Source organism: Episyrphus balteatus, chromosome 2, assembly GCF_945859705.1.
Source record: "Episyrphus balteatus chromosome 2, idEpiBalt1.1, whole genome shotgun sequence".
NCBI classification, from domain to species: Eukaryota; Metazoa; Arthropoda; class Insecta; order Diptera; family Syrphidae; genus Episyrphus; species Episyrphus balteatus.
In genome coordinates, this window is record NC_079135.1 from 46,910,634 (window position 1) to 46,929,052 (window position 18,419).

Here is an 18,419-nt window from a genome sequence, read left to right on the forward strand (position 1 = left end):
CTAAGGGTCTATGTAAATTTTGTAAAATAAGGATTAGAATATGAAGAGGAATTTGTAATAACTGTTTAAAAAATCTCATTCTCTTAAACTTGTGAAATTTAGGACCTATTTAATTGTTTTTTTTTTTTAAACTAGTAACCATAGTTATTTTAAAGAAAATTGAAAAAGAGTTATCGTCTTTCTTTTTATTTCGACAAGGAAAGAAAACCAGGCAGTATCTTGAAGCTTCAGTAAAGCGAAAGGAAGTAATTTAATATGTTTTTATTTATATAATTATTTTATTGATATTTATGAAATTTCGATTTTACTTAAATTTTACAACTTATGTAAATATCCAATAGCTGAAAACATAATGAACATTTAAAATTTGGAACCCATTTTTCATTTAAAGGATCAATTCATGATAAACAAATGTCAGCTATTTGCTTTATTTTTTTTTTAGAAAGTTTCATATAAACATATTTACAATGTATATAAATGGTCACTGTGGCGTATACGTGATATTTTTTTCTTTGAAGTTATTCTGCAAAATTAATCATCATTTCTTCATATATGACCTCTCGAATTATATAATTGCTAATTCTATTGATTAGATATAGAATGCTCGGATTTATTTGAATATCGAACTATCTCAAAATTATTTTAGTTTTCGGTTTTTGAAATTTGATAATATCAAACCAAAACTATAATAACATAAAGTATAAAAAACTATAACATTTTTTTTTACGACCAATGGACACCGAGATACTTGAAAGAAACTAAAATCCAAGATGGCGTCTAAAAGTTGAATATAGAAGTTGCGAACTTTAGGGTTTGGTTTCAGACGAATTCTTTTTCGTTGAGAAAATAAAATTTGTGGTGGTATACATAGCTAGGTAAAATTATAAAAACAGGTTTTAAAAATAAATATTTCAAAAGTAAAATTGATCAGAACACGACTTAGATCTGAGTTTTCGATTTCACAACTTTAAATTTTTATTGGCAAGACCTAAGATGTATTTTTATATGGAGCACCTGTTCTAATAACAGGCAATGACCAACTGGACAAAGAATAAGATGCGCTTTTTGTTGCATTTAAATGTTTGTTAAATTTTTTTAATATTTTGGTAAAAAGATGTTCAAACAAAAATTTTCAGTCTCCACTATAATTTGAACTTGTTTCGCTTATTTCAATTCCCAGCATTACATTTATTTCTAATAAGTAAACAATTTTTTCTCTCAAAATTGGCTTCAAGAAATTTATTGAGGTTGACTTTTTTACAGTACACTAATTGAAAATATTTCTTTTTAACTCGATAAGAAGAAACCAAAAAATTATGACAAATAAATATTCTCCATGTTTGTTTTCGAAGAATTTTTCGATTTATACTCAATCATTTTTCTGTATGACAAAAACAAACTTCATTGAGTTTCAGTATTAATTTCAGTGAAATTATTTTAAACTACTTAAGATAGGGCAAATGAAACTTGCAAGAAGTTAATAGTTTAATCAGTTGAATTTGAAATATTACTCAATACTTTCGATATATTTCCTGATAAATCGGTTTGAATGAATTCAGTAAACATTCAAATTTTCAACCACTCAAAATAATCATGAGTCAATTTTATAATTTTTTTCTAATCAAGCCCTTAATCTCAATTAATTTCCAAACAAAAACAAATAAGTTAAAAGCTTATGATAAGACACTTACCAAACATTTGTCAATTTCATACAAATGTGTAAAAAGTTCAATCAAATAAATCTTCCAATGAGTCATAAGACTCACTCAAGAGTCAATGATACTCACGACTCTGCTACACTGTTAAGTCGTAAATGCTCAAAACTATTTATCAAAGTTCAATGTTATACTCGTTTTTTCTCGGCGATAAAAAAAAATTAAAAAACAAAAAACACACTTCACCTCTCAAAATAAGTAAAAATTATAATCGCACTCCATCAATAACTCACGAATCGATTATAAAATTTTTTAGAAAAAAAAAATATTAATGAAAAACTCCATGTTTTTTTTTTTGCTTGACGAACGAAAGAAACAAAAAATATAATACTTGTTTATTCAACAGCTGTGCTTTGTGTATGACGTAATGTAAACAATACTAAACTTTCGTGTTTTTTACCCCCCGGCTCACATCAGAAACCCTTATAGTAGGAAGAGGGAGGTCTAAATTATTTCAAAAACAACAACAAATTTAAATTTTAGATTGAAATCAATCTGATATATTCAAAGAAACACAACATTTTTATCTTCATTTTTATTTTTTATTAGATTTCGATATGCAAATAGTGAATGAAACAAATCAACTGTCTTCATCGGGATTCGCGTGGATTTCGCCTCGAAAAAATATGCATGAGCATAATTTCCTGGAATTATTGGAAATTTCTGAAATTATTCAACTGTGTAGGATATTCTTGCAAACAAACAAAATTTTTTTTTTTTTGCTTTTAGTGAATTTGTTAGAAATTTTCAATAAAATCACTGAATTGAACATATACACAAACCCCACGCTCACGTCAATCTATGGTTTTTAGAGTGAAGGTAAACAAAACAAAAAAAAAACGCCCAACACTGCCAGGCGATTTTAATCAATTTTAGCGGCACAAAATAAAAAAAAAACTTAGTAAATTTATATTAAATCCAATTTATACGCACAATTTGGTCGAAATATCTTTTTTTCATTGAATAAACTGCAAGGTAAATGGAGCACCATCATCTCGTCAGATGGACAGATACAGGTTAAGCAAGTAGAACAAAACTGCACACCACAACTAGACTAAGGTATACCTCTTAAAATATGGTGGTGCAGTGACAGAGAGGTTGAGGAAGGGGATACGCCACACCGAGTTTTTTGAAGAGACGAAGAAGAAAACTCGTTTTTGCACCAATTTAATGTCAATAGATACAAATGTATCTTTGTTACAAAAACAAAAAATGTTTACCGGCAAATTAATTGCTGGCGGCCGTTATAAAGAGTTTTTTTTCTTTCACGCCACTGACCGCGCAGATATACAAACTGTTTTGGGTAAATTTTTGTTGCATTAAATATTTTTAACAACCGTTGTATCAAGACCGTAAAGACATTCTGCGCGCATCTTGAAAATTCGATTTAATCGCAAATTGCAAAATACAGATAGAAAATTCCCCTCGATAGATAGGTTTTTATAGATATTTATTTATCTTATCGATAAATTCGTAAGCAAAAAAATATCAACAACACTTAATCAAATGACTGCGATTTGGTGAACATACTCAACAGTAGTGACTATGAATTATTGGTAGGATTTTTTGTGTTGTTCGTTACAAGCAGGCAAAGAACGAGTTACGAGTTGAGAGTTGTTTGCAGTTGTGTATAGTAGTGTGTTGTGTGTCATTGCTGCAAAAGACGTTTAAAGAGAATTTTCTTCTTCTTTTTCTTCAGTTTTGGCTTGACCATACTTTTTTTTTCTTGTTTTTGTTTGTTATTTTTTTTTTTTGTTCATATTTTTATTATTTATTTTATCATTTTTCTTTTAATACCCGTATTTCTGGCCGGTAGTGGTTATAAGCAGGGGCGTATAAGGGGGCCTTGACACGGGCGTTATTTATTTATTTATTTTGGTAAAGAACTTATAATTTCAAAGCGAAAATTTTTTTCATTCAATTAAATTTATCATTTTTGAGTGATCAGCAATAAATTATTGGTATAAACTATTGCATTAGACCAGTTTATACCAGATGGAAGACAGGCTTATGTTTTTATTAAAAAGTTCTTTCGTCGTCAGTCTTTAAATTTGTCGGATTCATGATTTTTTTACAAATTTCCATATTGGTATAAACTGGTCTAAAGGACATACAAAGATGTGCTTATGTGTATTCAAAAGTCTTTGTGTTCCCAGTCTTGACATTTTTAACATTTATTATCTTCTTAATTTTATTTTACAAATTCTTTGTTTGGTATAAACTGGTCTAGTGTCCTTTTTGTGTTCAGTCATGAAACTTTTTTAATGTATTGCCTGCTCAGTTCTTTGTTGATTATGTGGATTAGAAACTGGTCTAATGTTCAAAATTTACGACATGCAAGTGTCCTTTTAATCGTCAATCTTGAAATTTTTTAATTGATGTTATTCGTATAAACTGGTCTAAAGCTAATAAAAAGAAAATGATATTTTTATTTTTAAGTCTTAATAAAAGAAACATGTTTTTTTCTAATAGTTTTTTTTTTTTTTTTAATTTTTATGAACAATTGGTCTAATGCATAGGTACGGAAGATTCAAACAATTTTTCTTCAAAGTCAATTAAATTTTGAAATTTTCTTGTCAAAGTCAACACATTTATTTCTTCATTTAATAACCTAATGATTGGTATAACTAACTGGCCTAATGCATGTATAAATAAAAGCAAATTAACTTCTTATTTTGATGGACACTTCGTCCATTGGAGTAACCTAGTACCTTTAGTACTAATTTTTGTCTATTTTATTTAAACTGTTCAGTAGTCAAAACAAGAAAACTTTGTAATAACATTTTCAGTTGCGAAGCCACGAATATTTCGGTATAGCTTATATAAATCTATACAAAACTGTTTTATTTCCTCATACCTACTTGAAATGGTATAAACTGGTGTAATTTTAGAAACAATTAAAAATATTACTAGTTATTTTGTTTTCAGCGTACAAAAATTAGTCAATTTTATCATCCTCTCTGCTTAATTGACTCTGACCACAAACCTATAAGCTGCACAGTGAAAGTCTAACTGGTATAAAATTATCTATTGAATTGAGCAGCCATAACAATTATGACCAAAAAGAAAAAAGTTGAATAATTTAACGCACCGATGAATTTGTAAAAATAAGAGTTAGAAATTGTTAAAAATCACTATATTCGGCTAATTGGTATAAACTGGTCGAAAACACATAGGTACTGAGAGTATTATAAGAAACAAATCCTGAAAATTACGTAATTTATTGAAACTAACGTAATTTTAAGAAATAAAATTACAGAATATCAGTCTTGAAAGTGTTCAAAGGCCCAGAAACTCAAAAGTACAGCTTTGTTAATATTTTTCTTGTTGATTTTTATTTACATTTTTTTCAAGTTGTTTTGTTTTTATTTGCCTTCTTCAGGTTGTCAGCCGATTCTACAGCTGTTTGTGCAAAAAAACCACTAAGAGCACACAGATACTTAAGGATGTATTTGTTTACATATTATTTGCAAAGTAGTTGTAGTAGTGTTATTTCTAAAGAAAAAAAAACTGACGAAGGCAAAGAGATTACAGCAAAACGACTATCATGGAAAATATATAAAACTATATCTTTGTATATATACAATATTACAAAAAAAGAATAAAAACAAAAACAGCAATAAATGAAAGATTAACTTGAATAATATAAAACGTAAATCATCAGCACAAGTGTGTTATTGGTAAGACAACAAAACAGAAAATAATAAAAAAAAAAAAAACATTTTGCGACGACTTCTGTCCGAGTGATAATGACCGCTTATAATGGTCATAACAAGAAGGAGCAAGTTTTATGTTTTTAATTTCACCCAGTTTTGAAAATGTGAGAACTGGTTGTATCATAAGACTGAGTGTGTGAACTGTGAAATAATGGGTTCATGCACTTAAAACCCAACATTCAAAGATTTTTCTTATGCAAATGCTTTTAGGTGAGATAAGTTGTTGAAGTTATGATTTGCACTTGGAAGGTTTTTCGCAGGAAATTGGTATTTTTTTTATGAAAAATCTCGAATAGACGAAGAACTTATGAAACAAATTCGCAAAAATACTATGAAATGAAGTGCTTAATTCTATGAAGATGGAGGTGGTAGTCAATTAAATGAACTTATTTCTTAGTAGAATCTCAATTTAAATCTTTACCACAGAAAAATATCCTCTAGATTAAATTTTAGGAAAATTGCAATTTGCTAGAAAAACAAAGCATATTGTCTTGGAAATACATTTTCCTAGTTTATAATTCCAAGTATATGTGCTTTTAAGAGTCTTATCAATTTGAATGGTTATTGGGAATAATTATCAACAACCTTAAGAATTTTTCCGGAAGCGACTTAAGCCATAATCATAAGACAAAATCTATATCTACGTCAAAACTACGATAGCAATCGGCAAGCTTTAGTTATTCTTTTGTTTAAAAACTATTTACATAGATACATAAGAGTACATACTTGGATCGATAAAAGTAACTAAGATTTGTAGTGTGTGTAGAAAAAAAAAAAGATAAATAAATAAATCATAATAAAACAAAAGCAAGAAATGCAATGTATATCCAATCAGTGGTACCACTTTACTTCAATTGAAGTAGATCTACTTCTTTTTTTCCAAAAAAAAATTAAATCTACTTCCTACTTCGCACCATCACAAAAATAACGAAATCTACTTCATTTTAAAATTTCTGTTCCAATCTATTTCAAGTTATCAAAATTTAAGCCAAATCTACTTCTTTTTTCAGAAAACCAAAAATTTGACTAAAAATTTGTATAAAACAATGTATAAAAATACATTTACACCGAAAATATGTAGTTTGAAAGAATTCAATTTTTTTGTTTTTAGTTGTTTTTACTAATTAAATTATTTAACTTAACATAAATTTAATAGAATTGTTTTTTTTTTTATATCGATTTTTTATAAAGAAAAGGATATTTTGAAATTTACTTCGATTTTTCTCAATCTACTTCCATTTTTTCCTCAAATCTACTTCGACTTTTTTTCTGCAAGTGGTAACGCTGTATCCAATAGGGACTTATGCGGTTGTCTGATGAAATTCAAGATGGAAAATTGATTTTTATTGTTTTAGAATTTTTGTCGAACAAAGGATACTCCTGAAGCTTTGTTTATATAAATCCAAAAATTCAGCTGATTGGAAAACTAAAAGCAATCATTTTAAAGAAATGGAACAATAAAACACAATGTGTTATGGCAAATAAATTTGATACCTGCTTGAACATAATTTGGATTCGATTTATTTTCAAGATTTTACAATATATTCAAAAAAGTAATTGAAAACATAACAATTTCAAAATATTTTATTAAAACAGAGAAAAGTATCGCCAATGTAAAACTATCCCATTAGAAGCTTTCAAATTGCAAATACATAGGTGACACATAAAAGGAATGGTTTTCAGAAATAGGACTGCGTTAAGTTTTTGCTTATTTGTAGTTTTTCTTTCGCCAGCTTAAAAAGCAAAGTTTAGTTCTTATTTGCGAGTCTTTGAGAAAATCAATTATTTCAATGCAAAAATTCAGTTTTTATCAAAAAATCCAATAAAATTAATTTTTAATTTATTTTTTTGAAAGCTGTAATAAATATATCCTTTTATGGCTAAACATTTTTTTTAAATAAATTCATATTTTACTACGAAAAAGTTTGAAAAAAAGTTATTTAAAAATTTTTAATAACTTTTTTTTTTTTCAAAATTCTGAGTTGAGGACCATTCTTTCATAAAATCTTGACTTAATTTAGTGGATTTAAATTGTACAGATAGAAACGAGATTCTGGCTTTTTAAAAACTTGTATGCAAAAATTGTTGGTGTTTGTGAAAAAATTGCATTTATCGCTTAAACGACATGGAAGATTGTCTTTTACTCCCATTAATTTTTTTTTCTTTAAATTACCAAGCACCTAGAGAATCTTTTGGTATCATTTATTTTATGAAATTTTACCGAAAAAAAATGGTTTTGTTCAAAAAAAAATTTAATTTTAATTAAAAAAAAAAATACGCCAACATCGGCAATTTTTAACATACATAGACTTTAAAGTATTTTTAATTACCGACGTTTGAAAAAAAAATATCACCAAAATCAAAGCTTTTCGGCCGGGTTCCCTTATAATTTGCTTTAATTTCCTACTTCACTATTATTCTTAATTGGATATGACTTAAATTGATATGAAGGTGGAGCACTACGAGATGTAATTTCCGAAAAACACATTTTTCGATTTAAAAGAAGTTTCGATTTTTTTTATAAAATATTTTTTTTTAAACAGTTTCATGAATGAAAAATATTTAAAACCTTTCATTTATAAAAAAAACGGCTCTTACGATTTTGAATTTATTTTTCTGAAAATTCTTTGTATTTTGAAAGATGGTTTTTTATTAAAGAAACAAATTTTAAATGTTGTTAAAAATATTATTCTTTTATTTTTTTCATAGAAAGCTTTAACATTATATTTTTTTTTACTATAAGATTTTGAGATCATTTGTGTTTTATTTTAAGTCTAGTATCTCAGATTTTTGAACAGAATTTTAGTAGGTAGTAGATTATTAGAATAACATGCTTCGTCCTTTCGTTCCTTTCAAATATAATATATACCTAAGTTACCTACTTCTGTATTACTTTGTGCAAGGAAGATTGTCAGTACAAGGAAGATAATGACTTTGCACATCACTTTGACTAAAGGAAATTGAGTACCTAGGTCTATCCCTACAAATCGTTTCTTATTTTATTGAAAAAGTATGTTCCAGTATTATCATGTTGTTATTAACAACAACAAAATACTAATTTAACTTTTTCCACACAACTTCTAGGTACCTACTCCTACATATTTCTATTTCTTTCCTTAAACCATAACAGTTGAATATTTTAAAATTAAAGATGTCAAAATTAGATTATGATTATATTTAAAAAGAAATTAAGATTTCTTTTCTGTTGGATTTCAAATATCCTTACTTGATTTATTATTTGGCTGTTATCTTTAAGTTACTATTTTTTTTTAATAACTATTTTTTATTCAAAATATTTTCTTCAAAATTATCTTCTGGAACAATCAATTTCTTTTTCAATAAATTTATCAAATCACAACTTTTCTACCTTAAAACAAAAAATGTCGAAATTCACTCACCTAAAACGGGTGGCACGGTGTCATATCGGTCGTGTGGTGGTGCGTCTGACTAATATAAAACATCAACATCAGGAGCTAATTAAGTTCCAATTAATTATCTGAGGGTGTCATCGAACAGCAAAATGTTTTTTGGTTGGTTGCGCGTTGATGATTATATACGAAGAACGATATGACACAATATAGCCGCTTTATAGAACAAGCAACAGACCACCAAGCTATCAACCAATATAATTTGTTATTTGGGCCAAAAATAAAAAAAGGGCATATCTAGGGTGTCATAAAAACCAAATGTAAACTTTCTGCTTTTTGCTCAGTGCCGGATTTATTCAGTATAAGGAAGATGGTAGAAGCAAAATCGACCTAGATTAGATTTTTTTCTAAGATTTGTTTAACTCTTATTAGAGTTTTGATCGAAAAGCATAGCTTCTCCGATTTTTCTCTTACTCTTCGCGAAGTTATGAGCCACTCGTTTCCACTGCAAAGTTATCAGCACAGAGAGAAAATAACGCAGGAATAACTTAACTTCTGGTATATTTAACTTTATTTCTGGTATATTTAACTATTTTCTGGTATATTTAACTACATTCTGATAAAATATACCAGAAGTGAACATTTTTCCCTTCTTTGATGGGTAAATTAAACATTGGATTTTGAACTTTAAGGACACCCAGAAGGCTAAATCCACTACTGTCAATAGCCTAAGGTACATTGTATTGATGTTGTTTGTTGATGGCCCAAGAACCGATTACTCGGCTAATTGCTTCTTCAATGTATTTTTTTTTTTTGTTCGAACTGATTTTATTTTCCTGAATCGACTACGACGACACGACGCGATATATTGTTTACACTGTGGTCATCAATCTGTTTTGCTTTTGGAGGTTTTATGTTTGCTTTAGTGGTGGCCACTATTTACAACCCCTTTCAACAAAAACAAACAAAAACAAGGAATTTTACAGCAAAAATTCAAGGATTTTCAATCGAATGTTTGCGTTGATCAAAGTGTTCAATAGACACCCACACCAAACAAAAAAAAAGGTAATAATGGTGAACTTTGGAAGTTTGCAAAAACGAAAATTCCTCAAATCATCGTCATGGTAGTTCAATCATCAGAAACAACAAAAACAAAATCAGACAACAACAAAAAAAAAAAAATAACATTAAAATGTGTCCTCAATTAAATTTAATTAATTTTTGTATACGCTCAATAAAAATTCAATTTCAGTATCAGTGCGGAATTTCGTTATAATTAAATATTAGAATTTTATGTCCTAGATTCAAGTCCGAAGCAGCTCAAAACATCAACAACAACATCAAAAAAAACAGCATTTTGCCTGTTGCACACATGTCGATTGGGTTTTAATTTTAATAGCGGGTGTGTGTTGTGTGGCGTTAAATATTGCAACATTTTAGCCAAAATTTGATGCTTTTTACAGAAGTCTGTGTAAACGCACACAAAAACACACATACCAATACAAAAGAAAAAAGACGAAATTAATTACTAATTTGTTTATATTTCCCGTGAGCATTGGCTTGATTTGTTTTTCCTACAAGAAAATCACATAAAAGTTTCCTCTTCTTGTAGACCATTTTGTTTTTCAAAAATTTTTTGAATATTATGAAGCCATGTTTTTCATTTTAGCCAATTTAACGGATAATAAAACATATGTGTTGGCCCAGGAGAGGGTTCTTTTTTTCGAGAGTGTCTGTTTATTAAATTTTGAAGACGAATTGATTTTTTGGGTGTATTCTTGTCAAATGTCAATCAATCTTTTTTACGTCTTCTGTCTGTCTTGTTTTGTCTGGAGATGGTACTAGAAATTGGTATATTGCTGCAATTGGTTTATACTCTGATGACAAGGTCATTCACAAACCAATAATATTTCTCTTGATGAATGTGGAGGCGCTTGATTGAAAATTAGAACAGCTATCATAAAATTTAATATACATATATTCCACCTAACTTCGGGATTATGAGTTCTCCAAATAACACAAAACGAATTTATATATCTATTTGTCTATTTTTTTATGTATTTCTATGGAAATAATATATTTGTTTGAAAAGGTCAAAGTGCGTTAAAACAAAAAAAAATTGACATGTGCCCGTTATTCATGTCTTCATTGGATGATATATTTATTTGTTTTCATGAAACAAAGAAAGAGAGATCTATTTAGATGTGGGCTTTTGATAAATGTACTTTTAGGAATTGTTTTCTTTAAGAAGATTGAGTATACCAAGGTTATGTCAAAACTTGAATATAGAAAAGAAAAAGAAAATATTACAGTTTATAAATCAATCAAGGGTATGAAGGCAGTTCTATAAAAAGAATTTTGGTAACAAAAATTTATAATTTGTCAAGAAGGCAAGACTTATTTGTCGCTCTCCTACAAACTTCTTAAAATAGCTTTAAAAGTAGGTTAGTCTTGAAAATTTGCGACTTCCTGAATAAAGGTCAATTTTTTTTTTCGACAGAGAATTTTTTCGTTTTTGTTTTAATTTTTTTTTTGTTTTTTTTTTTAGACTTTTTGTAAACTAGATTTTGAATTTTAAGTTCAGTTTGATGGCTGTGGTACGAAAAAGTAACTTGACGATAGAAAGAGTAAATTGTTAATTTCTTTCTTCTGCGATTATCTCGAAATTACATTTTTTGAACTGGGAAAATATTGGCCCGATTACTTTTAAATTTTTTCTGAATTATTATAGTTACGTTATCAACAGTGCAACGTACCTTTTTTGATAAATTGTTTAGTTTTCTTTTACTAATGTTTTTCCTTCACAGCATTGTAACCACATTTCTTAAGAATAACCTGATTATTTTGGTCAGATGTACCATAACTGTATACCAGGTGAAAAAGGACCGCGGATCGTGTGGCCGCCATTTAAAAAAAAATTACAATGTTATTTTTGAAAACCTTTTTGACATTAAGTTAAAACAAAATATAAAATAAAAATCTATGAACTCATTAATTAAAAAAAAAAATCCACCAAATACTGGTGCTTCTGTTGCTTCTTGGAGTCAAAAATCATTTCACGGCCATTTCTTGACGAAAAATCATGAAATTTGGTACACTGAAGCATATTTGTGAGCGGAATATAAAAAAGCTGCCAATTTTTTTTTAATTCAAAATGGGGGCCTGCAGAATGGTAGACAAAATGAGTATTTTATTATTATATTAAATAAAAAAAATTTCAAAAATGTTTAAAACAAAGTCCAAGAAGTAAAATATAACTTTAAACTTTTTTTTAGGATTTTTTTTTAAATTGGCACCATTTTAGCGTCATTCCTATTTATTTTCATAAAAAGTTGACTATTTTGGAGTTTTATGGTTACGAGCTATGTTTTAAAGTAAAAATTAAAAAAGAATCAAATTATAAAAAAAGCACTGTTCGTTCAATAAACTGAACATTTTTTTTTGTTTTGTTTTGCTTTTTAAGAGAATTTAATATTTTAAATTCGAATCCGAAGTAAAAAAAAAAAACAATTTATTGCACCACGTTTCTGAGATATGTATAAAAGATTCGAGATGCGTTTTAATTTTCTAAACGTGACGACATAGATTTTTTTAAATCTTCGAATTCGTTTTAAGAATATTAAAATCTAAAAGTATTTTTTGGTAAAAAAAAAAAAAATAATTACTCATAATAAAACTTGATTAAGAAACAATTGAAAATATGCTAAATAATCATTTTAAAGCATTCGTGAAATAATTAATTTGTCACAGAGTTTTTTTTTTAATTTCTCACAAAAGAAAATAATTTGGACTTTTGATGCAAGGCCCTCAATATAATTATATTATCAAATAGGTCAATGTTTCGAAAGGATTTGTATGCTGGGACCACACACTACAAGTTAAATAATTGAACAATTTTCGTTCTAGTGCCAGATTTGATATCAGAGGATTTAAATAAAAAAAATCCGAGAAAAAGTGTTGAAAAACGAATAAATCCATTTACCTACAATCAGAGATCAGAAATAAATCTGAACTTTTTCAAAGGTTCCTTAATATTTCTTATTTGTTGCCATTTTCAATAAAGGTCATAAAATAACCCTGAAAAGGTCTGAGAGAAACCTTTATTTTGTATTTTTGTATGTTTCGGTCAACCAGTGAGATTTAGCGCTGAGAGAAAAAAATAAATCTCATCTGCAAATGTATCAATTCCTAGAGCTTATTTTCTCAGCTACCCGATAGTGGTATAATCCGGTTTTTCGATTTTTTCAAAATTCCGAGAAAATCCCCTCATCATAAGAACGCTCCTGGAAGCTAAACCGCTTGAAATACAATTTTGGGAATGGTGCCAAATGATAGCTTGGGTCATGGGCCTACGCTTTGCCCATTGTCAGATTTTTAAATTATCTCCTTCCATGTTAGTCCGCCACATTTTCCTTAAAAAAAAATGTCGTGCCTATTTTTTTCGATTTTTTAAGTTCTCCCGGTTTGAGAACGCGTGCACTTACAGGGACGGGAGTGGTACCCAAATGCAGGTTAGAGTCCCCACTACCTTTTGGCATTCAAAATTCCGAGATATAGCCGTTTGAAGTTGGGCGGGCGAAAACGCTTCTGGAAGCTGAACGCTTTGACCTAGATATTAGAACATCGGTCTCCTGAAATATTCGAAATTGCATTGATTGTGCTTGTCGTCCCAGCGATTCAAATCACAGTGGAAAACTCATTTTTGTCTTTAGATTTTACTTAAGACGAAAAGAGATATAATCTTGGGTCTAAAGAACTTTGAGAGTCTATTTAGTTCATACTCAATTTAATACATAAACTTAGAAAAAACATCCTTTTCATATTTATTTTTGTAATATATTCTTGACATATTCGACATTTTCCTTTGAATTGACCATTTTTGATTTATTTTCAGCGAAAACGGTTAAAGATTGACCTTTTCCATTTATTTTTTTGTAAAAATCTGAACCATTGAGAGATATTTACAAAAGTTCAATTTACTCAACTAACATTTGTTATCTGATAACTTAGCTTTGTGTTTTCAAAGAAGAAAAACTTGAAATAAAATGTACCTACCTATGTTACGTATTTTGAAGCAATTTAAAACAATTTATTTATTTATTTATATTTTCAAACAAAAAAAAAATACATTTTTTAGTAATCAATTTGAAACAATTGCATCATTTTGTGCCAAGACAAATAGGAGTCACGTGGGTGTTTTTAACCTACTTGCTTCTTCCAAAAATGTTCTCATTTATTTTGAAAACAAAAAAAAACTAAAAAAAATTATATTTTTCATCCAAACAAAAATCTATATACATTGTATAATTATGCCTCAGCATAGAAACAAATACAAATTTACTCACTATACAGAATATTATTTGGCAACCATCATGATACCATAAAATACAAACGCTAAGAACTTTTTAAATAAATTTTTATAAAATTTGGATATAAAATCAAAAAAAATACCCCCCGAAAAGAAACAAACGAAACGATACGAAACGAAAGAAAAAAATCTCTTTTGATAATAATTTAATGCTTGAAAATTTTCAAGTGCTTTTCAGTGCTGACATTTTTAAACAAATGTGAACATAAAAATTAATAACATCTTTATTATAAAAGTATTTATAAAAATAAAGCAAAAAAAAAAACAAAAAAAACATATAACAATAAAAAAAATGATTTATGTTGTCTTTTATTTGTTGTTATTAATGTTTTGTGTGCTGATAAAATTTTTTGAAAAGAAAAATTAAACAAAATTAAAAAATATAGATGTGGAATATTACTGCTGTCCTATAAATTGTTTATTTCTCTTTAGATCATATTTTCTTTTGATTTAGTTGCTTTGTTTCAAATTCATCATTTTAGAAGACTATTGCTACTTCATTAACCAGAAAAAAAAAAAAAAAAAAAAAACAGAACAATAGCTATAAAATACCAAACAGCCAGCCACAATTTATTTGTAAGATTTTTAACGACTTACAAAAATAACTGAAATATTTCAAAATTTTAAACTTTTATTGGATTTTCATTTATATAGATTTCAAAAGTAATTTAATAGCAATAAAATATGCCGGAGATTGGCAATTAAATGTTGCAACTTTATTAAATTTTTATGGCAAAACCACCAGTAGAAGAATGTATTTGGTGGTAACAATTTACTGGCAAGCATTTTGCATTTGCAAATAACTGAGGCTATTTCTACGTAATATAGCTATTTTCATTTATATTATACTGGGAATTCTTTTAAGACTTCATTATTATCGTCCAGATTCTTCACAACGAAATTAAATAAAAATCAATTTGGAAGCACTTTGTTTTGAAAAAGCGTTTTTTCTCCTTAAAAAAAAATATTTTAAGTTAAGAGAAGATCTGAGAGTCTTAACTTAGGGGCTTTATCATATCCTACACGGAGAAAAAGACCAAGATGACTTTCGTCTTAAATTATGTGGATTTCTGCTTAGTTCTGCATGCGGAAAACCGCTTGATTTTATATGTTTTTTTTTCTATGTATTAAACTGAATTTTTATTGGATTTAAAGGGGAACCAATGAAGCGAAGATCTCTCAATACTAAGAGTTGTCACCCTAAAAATCTAATTTAAATTCAGTTTGATAGAAAAAACACCTTTTTTCGATAAAAAAAAAAGAGCACCTACCCAAAAGCAGACAGTGAGCCCAAACAACGGGGTTCGTTGTTCTCTATATTATTCATATACTTTGTGGGTCGCAAATATAATTTTTGACCTCGGGAAGCGACATAATACATGTTTTTCGGGTCGCTGAAACTAAATTCGAAGTCTATCACGTCAGGTTTTCTGAAACGAACATCTTTTTTGAGGTTATCTCGAAAACCTGACGAGATTGGGCAAAACAGACTACGAATTTGTTATTGGCGACCCGAAAAACATAATAGTTAACATATTCGCACCCCCCAGATAAAAAAAAATTGTGTAGCTGTGACATTTTTTGAGGTTATCTCAAAAACCTGACGTGATGAAGCAAAATTGACTTCTGATTCGGTATCAGCGACCCAAAAAACATATGATTAACATAGTCGCACCACCAGGTCAAAACTCTTGCTTCTAATCGACTGATAGGAAGATCCAAGGATAGGAAATCAGCAATCTGAGAAAACCGACTTTTGATACCTCGCAGCTTGGGATCAAGTTCATGAAGACTTGGTAGAAATCAATAACAAAGGGTAAATCTTATTCTTCGTTGGCACACTATCATTTCTTAAAGACAATCATAGACGAAATTTTAATTGTGAGAATGCGTCATTTTAGGAACAGTCTGAAAATTGACTAATTACAATTAAATTCACTAAAATATTTCAAATCTTTTACCCGTAAAGCCAAAATAATACCTAAAGTAATTTTGACAAGGCGTGAAAAGACCACCTCACCTCAAGTTGTTAAAATAGTCTTTTTAAGAATAAAAAAAAAATAAGCAACAGTCACAACATGTCAATGAACTGACAAACTTATTGAATTGTTATCCAATTTTAATTTTTCACACCAAAAAAAAAACATCGTCGTCAGCATCATTATTATAATCATCAAGCAACAAAACGCTCCATTTAAAAACTAAAGTACTAGCATCTACTTACTATAATTCAAGCGTAAGGATTTAAAAAAAAAAAATTATATGAAAGTATGCCAACTAAAACAGACACACACCAGCATCATAACCACAGCCAGGATGACATATATTTCTATTTCTTTTCAAAAAAAAAAAAAAATGAAAAATCAACTCACATATCTCATCCAGTTAATGATGCTTTTCGGGTGAAATTTTTGCAAAATGTTAATTATAAACCAAAGACGGAGGAACATTTCAACTCAACTGTGACATTCCCAAATCTACTAAAAACCAACAAAAAATAAAAATAAAAGAAATGTCAACACATACAAATCTATCTTAACGATTTATATTTTAACATTTACTCTTATATAGGTGTGTGGTAGAGGATCTGTATAGACATAAAACAGTCTGAGTGAAAATGTTTATCATCAAGCAATAATTAAGTAATTAAATAATTTAACATTTTTAAGTACTTTTTCATGCTTAAATTTGACTTAAATTATGATATATAATTTTTTTTTTTGGTTGAATTTTTATATACTTGGACATGATTTTAGAAATTTTTTATTTTTGTAAGAAAAAAAAATTCATAAATTTTAAAATTTTGTTTTATTTTTAATATTTTTGATTTGCTTATTGCCAAGATATAAAAACATTTGATGCATCATAAAGAAAGTCATGACATGCTCAAATAAGACATTTTACGTTTCTTTTTCGTCACTTTAAAAATAAACCGAAAATGGAACCTTGAAATTTATTGGACATTAGGAATGACTGCAGAAAATTCTGAATTCAAAATTGGGAAACGTAAATTTCAGACAATTGTTAATTAAAAGAATAAAAACCGACTGATGTCTCTTTTTTATTGGTAAGCATAGTAAACATCACCTTGGCGGATGAAATACGTTGGGAGTGATTTGAGTAGGTATCCGAACTATTGTTTTTCTCATAATAGCACATACCGATTATTTTATCAATCCTTACAAATTTGATTGCCATTAATCATACATTCATAAAGTCTAGATAATTCTCGTGAAATAAAAGCGAAATTTTGGAAGGAATTGCTTTTTCTGATACTTTATGTTCTATTCATTTTTGAAAGTAGAGAGCACTTGACAGTGAAAATTAAAATATAAATCACTGCAGTTTTTGTTTTGTGCAATAGGTAACTTGTTGCTTTAAAACTAAAGTTTTACCTATCAAACTTAAACACAAATGTAAGAAATTCGACGATAATAAAAAAAATATTTAATGAAAACATTTTGCATTGAATTTTCTTACAATGCAGGATTTTTTATTTGCAAAAACATGCAGTTCAAAGCTTCTTTATGTTAGTTTACTTGTAGATGTATGTAAACTGTCTCTATTCTACAGGGTGCCCCATGGATCGAAAACCATGGATTCCTGAGGTAGTTTTAAGTTGAAAAACTTAAGAGGTAATTTTCTCGTTTTCGTCCCGTTTTCGAGTTATGACGGTTTTTATGATTTTTGCTTTCCATTCCCTTAAATGGCTTTATCTTTGCCAAAATACGTCTGTTTTGAAAGATTTTTTTACAACCAATCAAGAATTTGTTACTGTTTAAGTTTGTTTTTTTTTTTAAATAAAATGATATGAAAGGGAAAAAAACAACTTAAAAAACGAAGAAAATTGGGTTTGTTGCAAAATTGCGGAGAAACGTTTGTCAGCAAAAAAAAAGTTTTGGTACAAACTTAAACTGTAACAAATTCTTGATTGGTTGTAAAAAATTCTTTCAAAACAGACATATTTTGGCAAAGATAAAGCCATTTAAGGGAATGGAAAGCAAAAATCATAAAAATCGTCATAACTCGAAAACGGGACGGAAACGAGAAAATTACCTCTTAAGTTTTTCAACTTAAAATGACCTCAGGAATCCATGGTTTTTGTTTGGGGCGGTGACTGTGGGACACCCTGTATATAAGAGCCCACATGGAGGAATTTTTGTTCAATGAAAAATTTTTTTTTATTTTTGACTTTTTGTAGAAAAACTAAAAATGCAGTTTTTTGCCAATTGATTTCAATATTACGTGCGCA

General features: G+C 28.4%; 1 protein-coding gene across 4 annotated transcripts in view; it reads right to left on the minus strand.

Annotated features, from left to right (window-relative positions):
• The window catches only part of LOC129911626 (myocardin-related transcription factor B), a 154,848-nt gene that overhangs the window by 70,754 nt on the left and 65,675 nt on the right, over positions 1 to 18,419 (minus strand). Inside the window, exon 1 of one of the 4 annotated variants that reach the window (XM_055989482.1) lies at positions 1,692 to 4,163. The exons of 2 other annotated variants lie outside the window; for them this stretch is intronic. In XM_055989482.1, coding sequence (XP_055845457.1) covers positions 1,692 to 1,698 — 7 coding nt within the window. In that variant the 5' untranslated portion in view covers positions 1,699 to 4,163. Of the gene's footprint in view, positions 1 to 1,691; positions 4,164 to 18,419 lie in introns of those variants that run through there. One more of the 4 variants, XM_055989483.1, reaches the window with a different exon arrangement.